Source organism: Moschus berezovskii, chromosome 18 (genome assembly GCF_049115385.1).
Source record: "Moschus berezovskii isolate FMDL1 chromosome 18, NW_MosBer_1.0, whole genome shotgun sequence".
NCBI classification, from domain to species: Eukaryota; Metazoa; Chordata; class Mammalia; order Artiodactyla; family Moschidae; genus Moschus; species Moschus berezovskii.
In genome coordinates, this window is record NC_142477.1 from 43,483,084 (window position 1) to 43,505,932 (window position 22,849).

General features: G+C 42.2%; 1 protein-coding gene across 1 annotated transcript in view; it reads left to right on the forward strand.

Moving 5' to 3' along the window:
- C7 (complement C7) overlaps positions 1-22,464 on the forward strand; it is a 61,744-nt gene extending 39,280 nt beyond the window's left edge. Inside the window, exons 13-18 of the mRNA XM_088827667.1 lie at positions 2,572-2,659; positions 4,996-5,128; positions 9,203-9,394; positions 15,035-15,125; positions 18,594-18,778; positions 20,777-22,464. Coding sequence (XP_088683793.1) covers positions 2,572-2,659; positions 4,996-5,128; positions 9,203-9,394; positions 15,035-15,125; positions 18,594-18,778; positions 20,777-20,958 — 871 coding nt within the window. The 3' untranslated portion in view covers positions 20,959-22,464. The remainder of the gene's footprint in view (positions 1-2,571; positions 2,660-4,995; positions 5,129-9,202; positions 9,395-15,034; positions 15,126-18,593; positions 18,779-20,776) is intronic.
- The last annotated feature ends 385 nt before the right edge of the window (positions 22,465-22,849 follow it).

The window sequence follows — 22,849 nt, forward strand, 5'->3', positions numbered from 1 at the left end:
TCCCCTGGGTTGGAATTCTTTATGGCACACCCCATTCTTTAACATTGTCCTTATTAACCTTTTCTAATCAGGGGTTGCTGCTGCTGCTAAGTCACTTCAGTTGTGACCGACTCTGTGTGACCCCATAGACGGAAGCCCACCAGGCTCCCCTGTCCCTGGGATTCTCCAGGCAAGAACACTGGAGTGGGTTGCCATTTCCTTCTCCAATGTGTGAAAGTGAAAAGTGAAAGTGAAGTTGCTCAGTCGTGTCCGACCCTTAGCGACCTCACGGACTGCAGCCTACCAGGCTCCTCCATCCATGGGATTTTCTAGGCAAGAGTACTGGAGTGGCTTGCCATTGCCTTCTCCGAATCAGGGGTTAGCATTCTACAAAGATAATTTGAAGGTCATGTGAGTTGATGAAAATGTAAGGTGCTTGGGTGTGTGCTATTACCATAGGGAGATGGGATGCCTTATTCCTAGGTCTTGGGTGCCTCCAGCAAGAATACTGGGGTGTGTTGACACACCCTCCTCCAGGGGATCTTCCTGACCTAGGGATTGAACCTGTGCCTCTTACATCTCCTGCATTGGCAGGCAGGTTCTTTACCACTAGTGCCACCTGGGAAGTCCCATCTCTTGGCTGTGGCAGCTGGCAAACATATGAAGTCTGGAAGGAGGAGAAAGCTGCATTCAGGGCACAGACTTCTGGGAAGGCGAGGGTCTCTGAGGGAGCCTTGGCCCCAGCGGGTGTATTTCCTTGCCCGCAGACGTAAAGCTGGATGGACAGGAGCCTCCTAAGGAAGCTCTGAGAGAACTCTCACTCTTCTTGGTGCTCAGAAGAGAGAAAATATCCTCTTCCTCCTTAGTACAAAAAGGAAAACTGTGCTTACACATTTCTGAGTTTCCCCAGAATATAAGGAACTTAGCTCAGAAGGAGGTGACATTCAGAGGCCATTTGTAAGGCTTCCCTTCAGATTTCATGTTCCTGGAGTGGAGTTAATATTGGTGAAAGAGTGACCTCAGAGGCACCACTGATAATCATTGCCTAATGATGGATGTCACTGTTACCATGACTATGATGCCAAAGGCTCGGCCTCTCTGTTCCAGTGCTGAATTAAATCTTGGAGACAGTGTTTTGGGTGAAGTAGAAAAGGATAGCTTTATTACTGTGCCAGGCAAAGGAGGACACAGCAGGCTCCTGCCTCAAGAAACTATGTATTCCAAGCCCAGAGGGTCTGCTGAGGGAGTTTTATAACAAACGTCCAAGGGCAGGGTCTCTGACAAGATCAGGATGTGGACCCGGCTTGTACTCTCTTCATCTCTTCTCAAATGATGGATCTCTTTAGTCTTGCCTCAGCTGTTTTCTTGGTTGCTTCTCCCCTGATTAGCAACTATTTAAATCTGCCCTCAGGGAAGGACATGGAGGCTGGAGTCTTGCCTATAAGAAACAGGGGACAAAAATAGGCCTCCCTGCCCGGGAGCCTCACAGGGATCTGCTTTAATTCAATGATTTTGAGCCCTACTAGAGATTGCCTGGAGAAGGCAATGGCACCCCACTCCGGTACTTTTGCCTGGGAAATCCCATGGACAGAGGAACCTGGTAGGCTGTCGTCAATGGGGTTGCAAAGAGTTGGACACGACTAAGTGACTTCACTTTCACGCATTGGAGAAGGAAATGGCACCCGACTCCAGTGTTCTTGCCTGGAGAATCCCAGGGACAGAGGAGCCTCGTGGGCTGCCGTCTATGGGGTCGCACAGAGTCGGACACGACTGAAGTGACTTAGCAGTAGCAGCAGAGATTGCCTTGTGAGAGGTATAAAGAGCATAAGTTTAAGGAGCCTACAGAGGCTGAGGTGGTTGGATGGCATCAATGGGCATGAGTTTGAGCAAACCTCGGGAGATGGTGAAGGACAGGGAAGCCTGGCGTGCTGCAGTCCGTGGGGTTGCAGAGTCGGACATGACTGGGCGATTGAACGATGATGACTGACTCGATGTGCATCTAGTTCTGGTATATTTACTCTATAACCTTGGACAAGTTACTCAGACTTTCTGAGACTTTTCCCACCTATCCTAGGGGGTTACTCTGCATGTGATTTGAGCTGAGACACATTTTTAGAACATCTGCCACGGTGCTTAGCACATAGTGAGCGCTCAGTCAAAAGTGGTTATTTTGTGTTATCTCTCCTCCAGGATCACGAACTTGAATCCCCTTATTTTCAATAGAGAATTAATTCTGTGTTTAAAGTATTTAAGAGACAGACAGCAGGAGAAAAAGAAGTGTTAGATGGATGTCCTCTAGAAGTCATATAAGGATGTGTGTTGTCCAGTCACTTTTATTTCTCTCTCTTTTCTTTATGCTTATTTTCTGCACTACTGACCTGGTTGTTATCTTTTGGAAGCTCAAGTTTGTGTTTGTGTTTTTCTGTCATGGATGTGATCAGATGTTTGGTTCTGAGAATGGCAAAATATCACATCACATCACATGATGGAGTCCCTTCAGATGCAAATGAAAAATTCACTGTAGTGTAAAATATTTATTGACAGTAGAAAAATCCATCACATTAATTATGTTTTATTTCCTTTTCCTTTCAGATTGCTCGAACCACATTGTTTTCCCTTGTCTTTGGTTCCAACAAAATTCTGTTCATCACCTCCTGCCTTGAAAGACGGATTTGTTCAAGTTGGTTATGAAAGAGATTTTATTCTTTATGTGTCCTCTTTGCTCCAAGTTCTGACTCTCTACTGATGTTCATAATCTATTTCCTCCTCCTGTGATGAAGCAGTGCTAAAAACACTTTATCTGTGCATTTTAGCTTTTAATCAGCGAGGGTTTTAGTTTGTGACTTTTCTTCTTTGGCCCCAGGTGATTAGAATTCTGCAGAAGGCAGTGTGTCTCCTATGGTAAGGGAAATCAATATCACCACCCAATGAATTAGAAATGTAATCATGCCAGAGGGTTGCTAAACTTTTCCATTCTGAACATGAAAGTAGGAATCTATAAGCAAGGTTTTCAATATAGAGAACTTTCCGTATTTTTCCCATTGAAAGGAGTCATTTAAAGTTTTTCATAACTCCCGGGGCTGGGGTGAAGCATTCTGTTTATTCCAGGAGCCAGTGAGACATTTAGACAGTGTCTGTTGAGATATGGGTCATTGTACTTTGAGCAATTTTCTTGTTCAGGAAGGAACACGAGTCATCTGCCACTGTCATTCTGGAGAACTTTCTTGCCTTTAGGGCCATATTAATTTGTGCTCTTCTCACTCCTTGTTATGATGAAACTTTGGCTCCAAACCCCAGTAAGTGTCTCTTTGTGCTCACATAGGAGTTACTATTTATCAGGATTTTCTCAGTGCCACCAGCCTTGCTTTCTCCGTGACTGTTTCTGTCTCTCAAATGCCAGGCCCTTGATCATATACTCACTGAGTGTTTGCTGAAATTTCCCCCAATGTAGGTTACTATTCAGAGGTGTGTGTGCTGTCTTCAGCTGCAGCGCATGTGGTGTCCTGTAAAGAACTGGAGGTTCTAAACACTGTCCTGTGGACTGGCTACCTCACAGGCACCCAGGGAACTGAACAATCGATTATTACTTGACCTTTGTTCTCCCCACCCCCTCATTTTGTAAGTTTAGGGTAGAGCCTGAGAATCTTTTTTCTTTGTTTTAAAATTGCTGCTAGTGATTCTGACAGAGATGGCCAGGTTTAAACACTGTTGATTTAGACTTTCTCATATAGAGGTCCCTTCTGCAAGAAAGAGGAAGGCTTAGGGACTAGAACCAAAGCAGATTAATTATCTTTCCCCATTTTCTGCAAATCTCAATGCCAATCTGGGTGCTGTGTTTCCTACCAACTCCCATAATGGAGGCAGAATGGATCAGGATGAGTAGGAAGAGAAGCACGACTGTGAGAAGCAAGACTCCATAGAATTTTGTTCTAATGCCAACAGTTGAGCTGTTCCAGCTGCAAGTCCTCTTCCAGGCCGATTTTCTTCACCATCCCCTTGAGTAGCAGAGAACTAAAAGGATAAGGAAAGGCATCAGTAGAGAAACCAAACAAGCATAATGATTCCCTCAAGGCTCAGACTTCAGATTTCTTGCTTGCTTCACCATGAAATCTCACCTCTTGGCATTATAAGCTAATGCTGCTGCTGCTAAGTCATGACAGTCATGTCCGACTCTGTGCAACTCCATAGACGGCAGCCCACCAGGCTCTCCCGTCCCTGGGATTCTCCAGGCAAGAACACTGGAGTGGGTTGCCATTTTCTTCTCCAGTGCATGAAAGTGAAAAGTGAAAGTGAAGTCACTCAGTCGTGTCCAACTCTTTGTGACCCCATGGACTGCAGCCTACCAGGCTCCTCCATCCATGGGATTTCCCAGGCAAGAGTACCAGAGTGGGGTGCCATTGCCTTCTCCTATAAGCTAATGACTTGTCCTCAAATCTGACTCAGCTCCAGCAATACTTCTCTTACACGATGGGGCAGGGGAGGGTGGTGGGTGAAGAGCAACATTATGCTTCTTTTAAAAGTCATCAGTGGGAAACTCAGACTTCCATGAACATGTTGATAAGATGTAAACATTTCTCCCTGTTCATAATGGCTTTTGTTGGGCGTGATTGCTAGTGGACAGCCCATAACACCTCACTAGGAAGAGTTGACTGACAAAGACATTTCTAAAATCTGAAAACAGACTTTCTGAAGGTATAAGAGAAGTTACTTGGGCAGTATCCACTAAAATAATTTTGATAAACTGTTTCGTACAATGTTTCATTTGGGGAGAAATCAATAAATTATACTATAGTGGCATTAATATGTTTATTTCAATTAATGATGGTATCAGTGTTGTTAATTAGGACTGTACAGGAAAAAATGATTTTATGGACAGTTTTCAAAGTGAGCTATTTGAATGTAAGTTGCCTAATGATTACAGAAGTCATGGTTTATAGGTTGAATATATCTAAAGAAACAATTTATTAATGCAAAAGAGATGTATTCTTCCTCTCTCCATCTTTTATTTCTATTTAGGATGAAGGTGCCACATTTCCTGTTGGGAAAAACATAGTGTATTCTTGCAATGAAGGATACTCTCTGGTTGGAGACCCTGTTGCCAGATGTGGAGAAGATTTGCAGTGGCTTGTTGGGAAAATGCATTGTCAAAGTAAGTGGCCTTGGTTGTGGTATTTCATTTAAGATGAGTGGAAGGGAATAAATCAGAATAAATAGCTACTCATCATATGCTCCTGTCTTGATCTCTTTTTTTCTGAAAGGCTCATATGATCCCAGTCAGGTTTCAGGAGTACCTTGAAAAAATCCTCAGCTTTCTGTAGTAGCTAGTGGTCCTGTTAGATGAGGCACATTTTGCTACATTTTTATTCCTTTTTTTTTTTTACTCTTTTTTGGCTGCACCACATGGCATGTGGGATCTCATCCACTATCACTTGCATTGGCAGCATGTGACTACTGGAATTTTAACTACTGGACCACCAGGGAAATCCTAATTGCAATTTTAAAGTTTCTGGGGTAAATCAGAATAGGTTAGGGAGCTCAGTTCTAGCCAGTGCTCAATTCTAGTCAAGACATGCTTCAGAGTTCAGTTAGCAGGGATTTCCTACAGTCTACTTCCTCAGTGCTTTGGATCCTAGTCTGTTTAGATGTAGGTATCTGAGTAAGTGCTTCTGCATGTTGTATCACAACACTGTTCTCTGGTTTCCATCTCAACTGTATACAATGTAAGGTTTTGCAGCAGATGGATAGACAGCAGTACTGGGATGTATTTTCCCTATATTGATTGTTCTGTGCTGTGTGAGGAAAGTCTGAGTGCACGCACATACTTTTTATTCTCTTGAGTACATACCTATTAGTGAAATATCAGAGTGATCAGGTGCACACACGTTTAGATTTGGTATGCTACCAGTTTTGGTGAAGAATCCACTTGCAGGGCAGGAGACCACCTGAAATGCAGGCAATGTGAATTCAATCCCAGTGTCAGAAAGATCCCCTGGAGAAGGAAACGGCAACCCACTCCAGTATTCTTGCCTGGGAAATCCCGTGAATACAGGATCCTGGCAGACTACAGTCCATGGGGTTGCAAGAGTCAGACATTACTTAGGGACTAAACCAACACACCAGTTTTCCAAGTGACTGTACCAATTTACATCTTGGACAGAATCCAAGAAGTCAAGACTGCTCTGTATCTCACCTACACTTGATAACATCTATCTTAAAATTTTTTTTTTAGCCATAGTGGTGAGTGTGTAGCAGTATCTTGTTTTATAATTTGTATTTTAAAATTTGTATTTCTTCTGATGACTAATGTCGTTAAGCCTGTTTTCATATATTTATTGCCATTTGGATACTTTTTTACGATGAAATGGCTGTCTAATCTTTTGGGCATTTTTTTCTGGTGGTTTGTTAGTTTTTTTCTTAATGACTTGGAAATTCTCCTGTTTTTTTTTGGTCTCTGTCTCTCCACCCTAGAGTCTTTCAGAAGGAATAGGATATCAGTACTACTGAATAGAAAGTATTAATAAATATTCCCTAGCTAGGAGTAATAAAGCTAAAAGTCAGTTCTTTGAAAAGATTACTTTGCTTTAAGAGCTTCTTTTTCTTTATTGTGTATTTACTGGTGAGGAATTGTCCCACTCTTTGTTCATCTGAAACATTCTGATTTTATCTTTACTTTTGAAGGATATTTTTACTGGGTAAGGAATTCTAGGTTAGCGGTTATTGTCTTTAAATCCTTTAAAGACTTTTTTTACATTGCCTTCTGACTTCATTATTTTCTAGTGAGAAGTCACCTTTAAGGTTTATTGTTTCTCCTTTGGAAATCATATACTGTTTTGGTCTAGATGTTTCTAAGAATTATTATTTTTTTTTTTTAGAAGCAACTCTACTCTGATGTGTCTAAGTGTGATTTTCTTTGTCCTGGTTGATCTTCAAAACAGTTTTTAACCTATCCTTTAATGTCTCTTGTCAATTTTAGAAAATTATTCACCTTTTTCCTTAAATATTGCTGTCTAATTCTTGCCCACCTCTGCTCATGAGACATAGATGAGACATTTTTTACAATGTTTACACATATACATTCATGTGTATATATATGTGTATGTGTGCGCGCTACATTTCTTTCTTTTTTTGCTTATTTTGGGATCTTAGTTACTTGAAAGTGAAAATGTTAGTCACTCAGTTGTGTCCAACTTTTTGTGACCCCATGGACTATAGCCTGCTAGGCTCCTCTGTCCATGGGATTCTCCAGGCAAGAATACTGGAGTGGGTAGCCATTCCCTTCTCCAGGGGATCTTCCTGACCCATGGAGCAAACCTGGATCTCCTGCATTGCAGGCAGATTCTTTTCCATCTGAGCTACCAGGGAAGCCGAAGCCCCTTAGTTCCCTGACCAGGGATCAAATCCAGGCCTATAGCAATGGAAGCACTAAGTCTCAACCACTGGACCATGAGGGAATGCCCTATATTTCTTTGCTTTACATCAATTTTTCCCTTTCTATTTCATTCTAAGTATGTTCTGTTGATCTATACTCTAGTTTATTAATTCTCAGTACTCTTGTTATAATCTGCTTTCAAGAACTCTATTGAATTCTTAATTTCATTTTCCAATTCCAGATAAACCATTTGTCCACTTTTCTATACTTTCTAATTCTCTGTTGAAACCCTCCCTCTTTTATTTAATTTTTTCCAACATACTAATCATAGTTATTTCATGGTTCGTGTCTGTTAGCCCCATCATCTGGATCTGTTGTAGATCTGTTTCTATTGTATTTTTGAATATTAGATTAGTTTTAATTGAATGCCAGACTTTATTTGTAAAAAAATAAATAATTTGAGACTTGCATGATGTTATCCTTCTCTAGAAAAAAATTAGGTTTGTTTCTGGCCAGAACAAGGCTGATTTATGTCCAGTTTACCTTTATCCTAGGTTATAACCATTAAGGGATCATAAGGGAAAGTATTGGATTTCTACTGAGGCTCCTCTTTTGTAACAGGACTGGACTTTAATTTTTGATCTCTTAGCCCTGTGAGACTGCTAAAAACTCTCTGCAGCTATTCAGCCTCTGAGCTGCAGCTTTCTCCTTAGTTTAGCAGCCCTTCAGCACATTAACAAAAAAAAATTTTTTTTTCAAATGTACAGATACCTTCAAGGACAAAAGCATTATCAAATGTTGTAATCACTGCTTTAGACTTTCATTTTTTCTAGAGTCTTATACCTTGGGATTTCCACTGCTCTGATTGTTCTCTGATGCTCTCAGAAATAGTTTTTCTTATAACTTTTACAGCCTTCTATATGTCTTAGTGGGAGAATTATTGTGAAACTGGCAGATATATTATGGCCAGAAATAAACAGTTCTGATGCTAGATTATTAACTTTTTGAAGGCGGAGTATGTGACCAATATTTTGTGTCCCTAGCAACATTCAACATACTTGGCCAAATATTGGCCCTCAATAAATGCTGATTTTGAATGAATGAATGGATGTTCTGATAAAAATGGTGCAGAAATAGAGCAGGACTTTGTAGGATATTGTCCAAAATCCCACTAGAAAGATTTTATTTTTTAAGTCATGAATTCTGACTTGCTTTCTACCGTTATGCATGTTTTTCATTTTTTTCCTTGTTTTTTTTTTTTTTTTTAAGTAGAAGATAGGAACTAATGACTGTAATGGAATAAGGAAAGATAGAAATGGGAAACCAAGAAAGATTTAACACTTTTATGTTTGCAAGGTGCAAGGTGGTTCTTTAAAAATTTCAGATAGCAAAATATCTAATTGGATATACGCTGCTGCTGCTGCTGCTGAGTCACTTCAGTCGTATCCGACTCTGTGTGACCCCCCTGATATGCAAATGAACACAGCTCTTGGGAAAATTTTGCTGAGACTTCACCAGATGAGAGAGAGAAGTGGCAGCTGTGAAAAGCCTGGTTTTGACAGCAGGCTGGGCTTGGGGACCTTATAATGCTTATGCGTTTTAAGTTGTCATATGACTTTGACGGCAGGGGCGAGGGGGTGGGAACTGTTTTGGTTTTCAGTTGTTACATCACTACATGACAGGCATGGTGGGACATGTCTTTCAGGGCCTCCTGAGCGAGAACACAGCTCTTCTACCTTGTCTTCTAATTTGAAAAAGCAGAACAAGTGTATCAGCACCATTCAGGGCTGTCGTTTTTAAAAAGATGGTCCAGAAAAGCAAGGAACCTTGTATTCTGCTCTCTTTTCTCTTTAGAAATTGCCTGCGTTCTGCCCGCACTGATGGGTGGCATACAGAGTCATCCCCACAAACCTTTCTACACCATTGGCGAGAAGGTGACCATGTCCTGTTCGGGCAGCAGATCCTTGGAAGGTCCTTCAACATTTCTCTGTAGTTCCAGCCTTAAGTGGAGCCCTGAGGTAAAGAATGTCCAGTGTGTGCAGAAAGGTGAGTGGCTCCTGGGTCTGTCCAAGGACAAGTGGACTCAGGGAGTGAGAGTCCCTGTGGCCATTCTTTAAGGCACTGAACTGCTGTAATGGAATCATTCCCTCCATCCAGACCCCACTATGAGAATGAGGTCTAGACTGGATAACTAGACTTTTTTGCACATAGCACATAGACTCACAGAATTCAAGGAAAGGCAAGAATAGCCCAGGTGATTCTCAAATTTTAGCTTAAATCCTTCATATCCAAGATTAGCTTCATATTTGTAGGATACCAAGAAAACAAAGAATTTCTAAAAGCGGATTTCTGGCTTCCTCCTGACTTTTAAAAAAAATGTACGTTTTGAAATACAGAGTTGAGATCACAATTTATATAAAATTATGCCTATTTCATTTTTGGCCTCTTAGAGTTTATTAGTGTTATTGAAATTGAATATTTAAAAGCATTTACATTTAAGCCTACAAAGCAGAAGTTATGAAAGGAAAAGTATTGTGGTTTGTGAAATTAATCTTAATAGTAGAAATCCAAATATCCAGTATTTTGAACACATGGCAAATTTAAATGGCCTTTTAAAATGTTTTTTTTATTGGAATATAGTTGATTTTCAATGTTGTGTTAGTTTTAGGTGTACAACAAAGTGAATCAGTTATACATATACATGTATTCACTCTTTTTTAGATTCTTTGCCCATTGTAGGCCTTTATAGAGCATTGAGTGGAGTTTCTGTACCATACAGTAAGTCCTTATTAGTACCTGTTTTATATGTCATAAGGTGTATATGTCCGTCCCAGCCTCCCAATTTAACTCTTCCCCTCTTCCCTTCTGGAAACCATAAGTTTGTTTTCTACATCTGTGACTCCATTTCTGTTTTGTGAATAAGTCCACTTGTATAAAATGGTGCCAACTATCTCTTTTCAGAGATACTTAAGACGGATTGGATTTGTTTTCAAAATAAACTCCTCTTTCTTTGTTGTTTACATTTTTAAATAAATGGACTTCCCTGATAGCTCAGCTGGTAAAGAATCCGCTTGCAATGCGGGTGACCCGGGTTTGATCTCTGGGTTGGGAAAATCCCCAAAGAAGGAAACGGCTACCCATTCCAGTATTCTGGCCTGGAGAATTCTATGGACTGTATAGTCCATGGGGTCGCAAAGAGTCGGACATGACTGAGCGACTTTCACTTTAATAAATGGAAAATATTATGCTTGCAACAGTTAAAAACAAGGAAGAAGTCGTACTTGCATTCTATTTTATACGATATTATTATTTCTTGAGTATATGATTTAAAAATATTTTTTAATTGGAGGATAATTGTTTTATAATGTTGTATTGGTTTTTGCTGTACATGAGTATATGATTTTTAATTCGATGTTGAAGTGTGTCTTCTATGGCAAAGATGAAACAGTTGATTCCATAAGTAATAATAATATTCCCTGGTGACTCAGATGATAAAGAATCTGCCTGGCAATGCAGAAGTCTCTGTTCAGTCCCTGGATTGGGAAAATCCTCTGGAGAAGGGAATGACAACTCATTCCAGTATTCTTGCTTGGAGAATCCCATGGACAGAGGAGCCTGGACAGTCCATGGGGTTGCAAAGAGTCGACAAGACTGAGCAACTTTCACTTTGAAGTTTGTCATCTATGGTGAAGATGGAGTAATGAAGTTGATTCCATGAGTAATAATATTGGGTAGATTAGATGTGCACCACTGAAAAGAGAGTAGGTTGCCTGGAGGGTTCTGTGACTGATGGGAGACCTGGGCTGTGGTATTGAATAGACCATAGAGGCTAATAGGAGGGCAACATGTTCACTGGAATGGCCTCCATGCCCATCCCAATGCTCTGTGGCTGTCAGAGGACCACAGCAGGGATGACAGCTTTGTTTTCCACATGCACTGAAGCATAAATGTGAGTTTATTTGGGATAAAGTAAGGAACCTGTTCCAATATTGCTAAAATTAAAGAGAACAACGTACAGTTGATGAGGCTTCTCTTTTCCTCTAAATGAGATTATATACTTTCTTTTTTTTCTGAAATGTTTTTTTCAGTCACTTTTTAGCACAATTTGGTATGAATTTTCTCCCCCTCAGCAAATTCTATTCAGTTCAGTTCAGTTCAGTTCGGTCGCTCAGTCGTGTCCTACTCTTTGCAACCCCATGAATCACAGCACGCCAGGCCTCCCTGTCCATCACCAACTCCTGGAGTTCACTCAAACTCATGTCCATCGAGTCGGTGATGCCATCCAGCCATCTCATCCTCTGTCGTCCCTGTCTCCTCCCGCCCCCGATCCCTCCCAGCATCAGAATCTTTTCCATGAGTCAACTTGTTGCATGAGGTGGCCAAAGTATTGGAGTTTCAGCTTTAGCATCAGTCCTTCCAATGAACACCCAGGATTGATCTCCTTTAGAATGGACTGGTTGGATCTCCTTGCAGTCCAAGGGACTCTCAACAGTCTTCTCCAGCGCCACAGTTCAAAAGCATCAATTCTTTGGCGCTCAGCTTTCTTCACAGTCCAACTCTCACATCCATACATGACCACGGGAAAAACCAGAGCCTTGACTAGACGGACCTTGGTTGGCAAAGTAATTTCGTTGCTTTTTAATATGCTATCTTGGTTGGTCATAACTTTCCTTCCAAGGAGTAAGGGTCTTCTAATTTCCTGGCTGCAGTCAGCATCTGCAGTGATTTTGGAGCCCCCCAAAATAAAGTCTGACACTGTTTCCACTGTTTCCCCATCTATTTCCCATGAAGTGATGGGACCAGATGCCATGATCTTTGTTTTCTGAATGTTGAGCTTCAAGCCAACCTTTTCCCTCTCCTCTTTCACTTTCATCAAGAGGCCTTTGAGTTCCTCTTCACTTTCTGCCATAAGGGTAGTGTCATCTGCATATCTGAGGTTATTGATATTTCTCCCAGCAATCTTGATTCCAGCTTGTGCTTCTTCCAGCCCAGCGTTCCTCATGATGTACTCTGCATGTAAGTTAAATAAGCAGGGTGACAGTATACAACCTTGACGTACTCCTTTTCCTATTTGGAACCAGTCTGTTGTTCCATGTCCAGTTCTAACTGTTGCTTCCTGACCTGCATACAGGTTTCTCAAGAGGCAGGTCAGGTGGTATGGTATTCCCATCTCTTTCAGAATGTTCCACAGTTTATTGTGATCCACACAGTCAAAGTCTTTGGCATAGGCAATTCTATTAAGGCTCTAATTAAGGGTGTTTTCCAAACTTGTGTATTTTTTGAAAGACGTGGATAACAATAGTAACTACCCTTAAAATAAGCCTATACCAAACAAAAAAGGCCAGGTTTGTTAGCCTCCAGAGTTTTAAAATACCTGCTGTTTAAGTAGTCTTTTTTTTTAAATTGTAGTAAAATACAACATTTACCATTTTAACCATTTATAAATGTGCAATTCAGTAGCATTAAATGCATTCTTATTATTGTTCAGCCATCACTGTCATCCAACATTCCATCTTCCCAAACTGAAACTCTACCCAGTAAACACTTGTCTCTCATTTATCTCCACTCCCAGTGATATTTAGCCTTGATGTGAAGATATTTGATTTTAAAATAGTGAAGGTACATTCTGTAGGTGGGTCCTAAGAGTAGGTTTACTTGGTTAATTAAGCTATGAAGATGACAAAGTCATGTTCTTTCTACACGCAAGTCTCTTGTCTAGGTAATTCCACAAGCGATTTTTCACAAAGCAATTATGAGAACTTTTAGAAAATATGTAAAATCTAAAATTCCATCCTTAAGGATGATTAGCAAAAAAGCTGCTAATAATAATGCAGAATTCATTTACACAGGTTAATCATTGAACTTCAGCTTGGGTACATTTAGATCAGACTTTCTCAACCCTGACACTATTGGAATTTTGGGACCTGATAATTCTTTGTTGTGGGAGCCTGTCCTATGTATTGTAACATGTTTGGCAGAATCCCTGGTCTCTGCTATCTCACAGAGGTGACAACCAAAAATGTCCCTTGACATTTCCCAATGTCCCCTGGGAAGCAAAACTGTCCCTGGTTGAGAAGCATTGATCTAAATAATACCATAAAAGTATTTTATTTTGGAATCATTTAAGATTTCAGAAAAGTTGCAAGTATAGTTTCCACATACATTTTACCCATCTTCCCATACTATTAACGCCTCACATATCTTGACTAATTTAGTTGGTCAAAACCAAGGCATTAATATTAATTAGTACAACACTGTCAACTAAACTACAGACTCTTCATTCATCACGTTTTTCCATGGATGTCATTTTCATGGTCTAGGATTCAATTCAGGATACTACATTGCATTTAAGATAATACCATCTTAAAGAAAAATGCTTAAAGAATAAATACTTGCTACAGACAATGCTGGACACGACAGAAATACTTCACCTTGCTACCATTTTTATAAGTTTATGCCTTCCTTGTTCATGAGATTTTCCTGTCATGTCTAAAGCTCTTAAGTTTTCCAAAAGTAAGGAAGCATTCTACAGTTTGTGCATCCATAAAAACATGACCTTCAGACAAATGTCCTACATAGGTATATCTAACAGGTAACTAGTTTGATGATGAAAAAGTATATGCCACAGAATTTCATTGTAATGAAGCTGCCAGGAAGTGGAAACGGCAAGACAAGTGGAAACGGAAAAATGAACACTCTTCACTTTGCTGTCAGGCCTAGCTGCGGCCATGGCAAATTAAGCTCTTGCAAGTCGGACCAAGGTGTTTCCCTGACAAAACTGGAATGGTAATTGGCTTTCTATCAGTTTGTAGAAAACATGAAGGAAAGGATTTTATCGATGTAAATACCTCCAGATATTTACTCACTGTTGAGAGGAGACCACTTGGACATTTACATGTAAGAGATTATTACAGTCATCCTTGAGATACTGAGAGTCCTTCTTGTATAGGTCAGGTTATGGTATGTTCTCTGTCTCGTGATAGGTACAGTGGGCAAAACGTACCCAAATAACACATGGTTTTTAAACCCCACCTTCTTTTTAAAAATTTTTAATTGGAAGATAATTGCTTTACAACGTGTTGCTTTCTGCTATACAAAAATGTGAAGCAGCCATAAGTCCCCTCCCCTTGAACCTCCCTCCCACTCCCCACACCATCCCGTACCTCTGGGTTGTAACAGAGCACCGGGCTGAACTCCCCGCATCATACGTCAAATTCCCACTAGCTATCTATTTTACGTGTGTAATGTTTATGTTTCAGTGCTGCTCTCTTAAGATGATATTGTAAACGCCACGTTTTTGAAGAAAGGGCGCCGACACCATGGGACTTCAATTCAGACAAACATGGACTTAAATCCTGGCTTGGCCAATTTGTTAACTAGCATGAATTTCTTGACTTTTCTGACTCTTAGTTTTCTCATCTCCTAAATGGCTATTTATTAAGGAGAATTAAATATCATGTAAAAAGGGCAGGACCAAGAGCCAATGCTCAAGAAATGGTGGCTATTATGACCATAGCCGTTATTTGCTGGGTCTGTGATGCTGTATCTCTTGTAAAATGCTTTATAGCTTTATTAATTTATTGATTATAAAAATTTGTTGCCTGGTTCAACAATTGAAATAATCCTTGTTTACTACAAAGAAGCTCTTCTCCTAATGGTCTCATCTCCATTATTCTTTTCTTTTAGAAGCACCTTTGGCCCCGAAAGTGCCTGAATGTCAGCCCTGGGAGAAACTTCAGAATTCAAGATGTGTTTGTAAAATGCCCTATGAATGTGGGTAAGCTCTCTTTTCTTCTCTGTTTTGTTTTATTCAAAATAGATTGAATGATTTCTTAGATGCCAGTCTCTGTTGGATCAAAGGTGTTACTGACCAAGGATCAAGGCCCTTTGCATTTCAATCCAGTCCATCTGCTGCCTGTTTTTGCCTGAATCACCAGGGCTGACCATTGGTGGTGTCAGGCAGTGTTCTAGTCAGGCTGGTGAGAAAGACTGAAGGATTGCTTGAGGCTGCTTGTTTTCTGTATAAAATGGAACCAAATGACAAAACCTGAGGATTTAGAGCTTGAGGAGATTAGAGCTGAAATTCTCTTGAGACATAAACTTTTTTTTTTTAAATAGTTTTATTTATTTATTTTTGGCTGTGCTGGGTCTTCATTGCTGCAAGAAGAGGCTACTCTCTAGTTGCGGTGTATGTGTTTCTCTTTGCCATGGCTTCTCTTGTTGCAGACCATGACCTTTAGGGGACACAGGCTCGGTAGTTTTGGCTCCCAGGCTCTAGAGCACAAGCTCAGTAATTGTGGTGCATGGGCTTAGTTATGTGTAGCATGTGGGATCTTCCAGGACTGGAGATTGAACCCATCTCTCCCATGCTGGCAGGCTGATTCTTTACCACTGAGCTACCAGGGAAGCCCCAGAGACATAAACTCTTAAAGCAATACCAACAGAGGAAAAAGCAGCTGCTTTTCTAATTCTTGAAATATGTTTCTAGATTTGCATTCCAAGAACACCATCCCACTTGAAATCACTCCTTTGTAGAAATATAGCTGAAGTAATTACTACATGTTGGATACAGACGGCATGATTAAATTAGGACCAGAGGAGGTTTATTGGTGGGACTATTTACAGAAATGTGGGTCTTTTAAAGAAAACTGCACACCACAGAGCAGTATTCCTGAACTGGTAGAAGCTGAACTGAACTGGTTTACATTTTTTTCCATGCCTAAGTCAGAAGTTGTGAGAGAGGAACTTTTATGAAAATCTGTTGACAGAGGGTTAGTTGAGGAGGAGTTGAGTCTCTCATTTTAGGGGCTTCAGAGACGCCCTAGGAGTGAGCCAGGGGAATAAATACCCCAACTGTACTCTCTTTCCTCCCTCCTCTTCTGCCGGAACCCCACAATGATCAAACGCCCCTGAAGCTTGAGGACAAGGAAGTCCATTGATGTGGTCCATACACTTCAGCTTCCCAGGCAGGGTGAAGAAGAGAGGAGGGTGAATCTGGAGAGGCAACTAGGGAACATCCAGTCCCTAGGACTTACTGACCACCTCTAAGGTTAACAATCAAAACACAAATTTATTGGCCAATTACTTGGCTTTCAGTTAGTATGGTCATCAAAACACATATCCAAGTCCTTGAATACCTACATTGGGTAGTGATGACCAAGGGGTATCCCATAAGAAGTAACTTCTTGTGTGAAGGAGAATATATAGCTGAATAACATAAATGGAAATTGTAAAAAAAAAAAAAAGAAAAGAAAAAAGAGAAAAAGGAAACAAACATACAACAAAGTTCAGCCCAGAATCTTCTGGCTGTGCTATTATTCTCTATTAATCATTGCTTATTTTGATTCACCTTCACCTTCTTTTCACCCTCTTTGCTTCCCTGAGTTTATCTGCAGCCTGTTGTTTATACACATAGGAAGAGTTTTAATGTCTGATATGGACTTCCCAGATGGCCCAAGTGGTAAAGAGTCCACCTGCCAATGCAGGAGACGCAAGAGACATGGGTTTGACCCTGGGTAGGGAAGATCCCCTGCAGTAGGAAATGGCAATCTGCTCAAGTATTCTTGCCCGGAAAATTTCATGGACAGACGAGCCTGTCCTCTGGGCTCCTCCATGGAGCCACAGTCCATGGGGTTGCGAAGACTCAGACACAACTGAGCGGCTGAATGTGTACTGATACCACGGGAGGTGGCTTGTAAGGTCTTTGCCGTTTAAGCTGTTCTAAGTACTTCTATTTAAAGTTTAAATAAACAGATTAAAAAAAAATACAAGGATTTGTTTCCATTATGTATTTCTGTATTTCTTTGTCCAAACAAATTTAGCTCTTGGTTAGAGAAGAAAACATGAGAGCTAAATATATGTAAGTAAACATAGATTCTGTCTGTTATTCAAAAATGCCTTTTGTTGTCTAAGGTTTCACTACAGTAATGGCATCCTTACCCATCAGTATTCAGATAAGTGGTTGTTTTTATTGGTGACATTTCAAATACTGGCACTATTTTAGCACCAATGCATAAGGGAAAAAAGTAACATATTTCATGGAAATATTTCTAAACTATTTTGTAAACATAGATACTCTAAAAATAGCATTGAAAAATAGAGTTCATCTTCCCTTGAGAATTCAGTCATCAGCTGTGGATAATACTATCATGTGGACGTGAACTCTCAGGGCTGCTGGGCTGGAAAGAGCTGCTTTCTTCTACAGTTCAGTTCAGTTCAGTTCAGTCGCTCAGTCGTGTCCGACTCTCCGCGACCCCATGAATCACAGCATGCCAGGCCTCCCTGTCCATCACCAACTCCCGGAGTTCACTCAAACTCATGTCCATCGAGTCGGTGATGCCATTCAGCCATCTCATTCTCTGTCGTCCTCTTCTCCTCCTGCCCCCAACCTTTCCCAGCATCAGAGTCTTTTCCAGTGAGTCAACTCGTCGCATGAGGTGGCCAAAGTATTGCAGTTTCAGCTTTAGCATCAGTCCTTCCAATGAACACCCAGGATTGATCTCCTTTAGAATGGACTGGTTGGATCTCCTTGCAGTCCAAGGGACTCTCGAGAGTCTTCTCCAGCACCACAGTTCAAAAGCATCAATTCTTCGGTGATCAGCTTTCTTCACAGTCCAACTCTCACATCCATACATTAGTGGTCCCATTTTTTCAAAATTTATTTTTTAATTGAAGGATAATTGCTTACAGAATTTAGTTGTTTTCTGTCAAACCTCAACATGAATCAGCCGGAGGTATACATGGCCGCATTTGACTTCGGTCCCTCTGAGTGCGTGCATGTGTGCTAAGTTGCTTCAGTTGTGTCTGACTCTTTGTGACCCTATGGACTGTAGCCTGCCAGGTTCCTCTGCCTATAGAATTCTCCAGGCAAGAATACTGGAGTGGGTTGCCATGCCCTCCTCCAGTGATCTTTGCTAAAGTTCTGTCTCCTCCTTAGCCATAAATCTGCCAGCTGTTGCTAACAGACCATTGCTTTCTCTTTTAATTTGCTGTATCTGATGTGTTCTAAATGAAACTAGATCTACACCAGATATCTAAGATTATAAAACTTGTGAGCAAATAAAGAGCAAAATATGTTCATTTTGAAGACTGGAGGGGATCGGGCCCTAGCAATGTGGGGGATTTGAGTTTCTGTCCCCTCATTTGGCCGTGGGAGACAACATCTGAGGCACTGAGCCCAGAGCCTCACCTTTCACTTCTCATTCTCAGCTTTGAGGAAAGAAGTAATTTAAGATGTTTGTTTCAGGTCCTCCTTGGATGTATGTGCTCGAGATGAGAGAAGCAAAAGGATACTGCCTCTGACCGTTTGCAAGATGCATGTTCTCCAGTGCCAGGGTAGAAATTACACTGTGGCTGGTAGGGAGAGCTGCATTCTGCCTGCCTCAGCTTTAAAAGCTTGCGGTGTGTGTCCACTATGGGAAAAATGTGACGGTAAGGGACATTTCATATTTGTGACTATAAAAATACTTCAGTAGTAGGAGTGAAGTTTTAAAAAATGTAGTTTGCTATTTTAGCAACAGATGAACACGCATCCCTAAGTATGTCAAAGACTTCTGAGTTTGAAGCCTGGCATCAGGCTCAGAACCTGCTTACTCTGGAGCGAAATGCCTCCCTTGCCCAGTCCTGCATACTGGAGCAGGTAGCCGTTCCCTTCTCCAGGGGATCTTCCTGACCCAGGGATAGAACCCCAGTCTCCTGCTATCCCCGCTATCCTCCCCTGCTGCTTTCCCTGGGGAGGGGGAGTGGTGGATGAAGAACCCTCCCTGGTAGTCTGAACTTGTTGGGTCACTCAGTCATGTCCATCTCTTTGAGACCCCGTGGATGGTAGCCTGCCAGGTTCCTCTATCCATGGAATTCTCCAGGCAAGAATGCTGTAGTGGGTTGCCATTTCCTTCTCCAGGGGATCTTCCTGACCCAGGGATCGAACCCAGGTTGACTGCATTGCAGGCGGATTTGTTACTGTCTGAGCCACCAGGGAAGCCCTGATGGTCTGAATGTCCTCCCAAATATCACATTCCACCTTCATGATTTTTGCTCTGTCTTTGTATTATCCATATTATGTACTCATTAAAAAAAGAAACAGACTCACATAAAAATAATAATTTTTAAAAGAGGAAACTTTATAGCACATCTTTAATAGGAAATATCCCTTACCATAAATATTCAGTTTAGTTCAGTTCAGTTCAGTCGCTCAGTCATGTCCGACTCTCCATGACCCCATGAATCACAGCACGCCAGACCTCCCTGTCCATCACCAACTCCATAAAAATGTCTTCCCAGGTGGCTCAGTAGTAAAGAATCTGCCTGCTAAGCAGGAGACAAGGGTTCGATCCTTGGGTCGGGAAGATCCCCTGGAGGAGGGCATGGCAACCCACTTCAGTATTCTTGCCTGGAGAATTCCATGGACAGAGGACCCTGGTGGGCTACGGTCCATGGGGTCGCAAAGAGTCAGACACGACTGAGTGACTAAGCAACAACAAAGGGGCATGTTGGAAGCATACCAGTGCCAGGCTGACACTTTCTCCTAGAAGCAATCAGAAGGATGTGATGGAAAAAGAGGTACCACTTGCTGGTCTCCTGTCCTGGTGTCCTGGTAGCACTTAACAGTGATCTTGACAACCACCACCAGGGATCCCACCTCTGAGGGGGAAGAGCTGAATTGCCCAAGCCAGGTCACAGTCCTCAGTTTCCCCATCTATAAAGCTGGGACCCTGATGGTGCTTTCTGGATTGGTAAGGTCTCTACCAGCTCCTCAGGGCCTCCCGCTCCTGCGTGGTACCCCCTGGGCATCTTTCCCCTCACTCCTGTCCTGTTTGCAGCAGAGACGGTGACACATACAACTGTCTGGCCATGTCTGGGTCACTTTCAGTTTGGCAGTCATCACAGTCTGCTGGCTGACCTGGTTACCCTCCTTTGGGGGATGCCTGGCCGGTGTATTCCAGCATCACCCCTTCAGTGCCCACACCACTTTCCTTCCCACTCGTTTCTGTTTGGTCTTTACGGGGTATGAGGCCTTTTGGGTTTCATGTCATCTCTCTCAAAGCAAGTTAATTCTCCTTTTCTTTGTCTCCCTCTGAGGCTTGCCGCCCGGTTCTTTGCTGAGGTCTCCGCCTTCGGACCAGCCTCAGAACCTGCTTCCTCTGGAGCAAAATGCCTCCCTTGCAGGACCACTGCATACTGGAGCAGGTTGCCGTTTCCTGAGCCAGGGGATCTTCCTGACCCAAGGATTGAACCCGGGTCTCCTGCATTACAGGCAGATTATTTATGGCCTGAGCCACTAGGGAAGCCCACACTCGGGGCGGGGCAGGTAGTGGGTGACAGGAACACCCGTAGCTCTCCAGTCACCACTTGCATAACTTCGGATGGGATGCGCCTGACATCCCCCACCTCCACCAGGTGCCATCAAGCCTCTCTCGCTTCTTTTTCCAGCTGAGGGTAGCAAATGTGTCTGCAGAGCCGCCTCGGAGTGCGAGGAAGCAGGATTTAGCGTCTGCGTAGAGGTGAACGGCAGGGAGCTGATGATGACGGAGTGTGAGGCCGGCGTCCTGAGATGCAGAGGACTGAGCATCTCCGTCACGAGCATCCGGACCTGCGCCGCCGAGGCCGCGTAGTTGCCCACGCTCGAGGGCCGGCTCGCCGTCCCGCAAGCGCTGTGGCTGAACGAAAGCTTTGCACAGCCAGCCCTGTAAATGGCTTCCCAGCACGCAGGCCCATGCTTTCTCCTTCCCCTCCGTGTCCCCTTCGCCCAACTCGTCCCCATGCAAAATCCCACAGCCCTTTGTCCTCCCAAACCCGAATTCAGATCTTTCTCTTCTCTTTCTAAAAAATGTCAGTCTGAAGGATAGTCTAGTCAAGGCTATGGTTTTTCCAGTGGTCATGTATGGATGTGAGAGTTGGACTGTGAAGAAAGCTGAGCGCCGAAGAATTGATGCTTTTGAACTGTGGTGCTGGAGAAGACTCTTGAAAGTCCTTTGGACTGCAAGGAGATCCAACCAGTCCATTCTAAAGAAGATCAATCCTGGGTGTTCATTGGAAGGACTGATGCTAAAGCTGAAACTCCAATACTCTGGCCACCTCATGCGACGAGTTGACTCACTGGAAAAGACTCTGATGCTGGGAAGGATTGGGGGCGGGAGGAGAAGGGGATGACAGAGAATGAGGTGGCTGGATGGTGTCACCGACTCTATGGACATGAGTTTGAGTGAACTCCAGGAGTTGGTGATGGTCAGGGAGGCCTGGTGTGCTGTGATTCATGGGGTCGCAAAGAGGTGGACACGACTGAGCGACTGAACTGAACTGAACTGAAGGATATTGATGAACCTTTGCAGATGTTTTGTACTTCTCTGGACCTTGCCTTTTTTTTAAATCTGAAAATTAGAGGGTTAGACTAGAAAAGTTTCAATGCTCTATGATTCTTTTAAGTGTGATTGATTCCACTCATGAGCCAGAATACATTCTACAAATTGATTAGGAAAACAGAAAGATTAGAAAGGCTGGCTTCACTCAGTGAAACCGAATACGAAGGTGACCTGGAATGGAGGAAGACAGATACAATTATTCCATCCCAAATAGTAATCCCAGGCTTCACCCTGTTGACCCAGGCAGGACACCTAGAGATCCCTAATCTTATCAGGAGGTTGAATCACCCATCATCAAAGTGGAATCCATTATGTGATGGCCACAGGGGTGCCTTCTACCTTCTTGTCTGAGAACAAATACGATTCAGGCTTCTCTCTGGAGCTTTTCTTTAGTATGTGCCAAATTCAAGGTCTGCAATTTGCCTTCCTCCTCTCTCTCTCTCTTTTTTTGGTAGAAAGCATCATTTATGCTTGAGCTATTGAGTGATTGCATATTTGGGTGAAGAGTGTTCTTTAATATGATATATACCTAGATTTTTCCGGGGACTCTACATGTAGATCTGTTTGAAGCATTAGCTTTCTATTTATCCCCTATTCATCTTTCATCGAAACAAAATAGCAGCTGTAGGAGGTTAAATGAGTGGGCTTCAATGGGATTTAAAATATGCTTTTGTATACAAATAACATTGTATTTTCTGATACATTTTAATAAAACTTTAAATGACAGTGATTTAAAAACTCATAAAGATACCGTTCTTTGAAATTAAAAGAAATCTGTTATGTTTAATTTTAAAGTATCTTGCCATGAAGGAAGTCTAATTTGCTCTTTTTTACATTTAAAACATTTAAATTACTTTGTTGAGGTATGATTGACATGTGAAGAGCTGCACATGAGTTTGGGGATAAGTATACATCTGTGAGAAACTTCCCAGGTGGCGCTGGTGGTAAAGAACCCACCTGCCAATGCAGGGGACATAAGAGATGTGGGTTCGATCCCTGGGTAGGGAAGATCCCTGGGAGGAGGGCATGGCAACCCACTCCAGTATTCTTGCCTGGAGAATCCCATGGACAGAGCAGCCTGGTGGGCTACAGTCCAAAGAGTCAGACATGACTGAAGCAACCTAGCATGCATGCATACATGCAT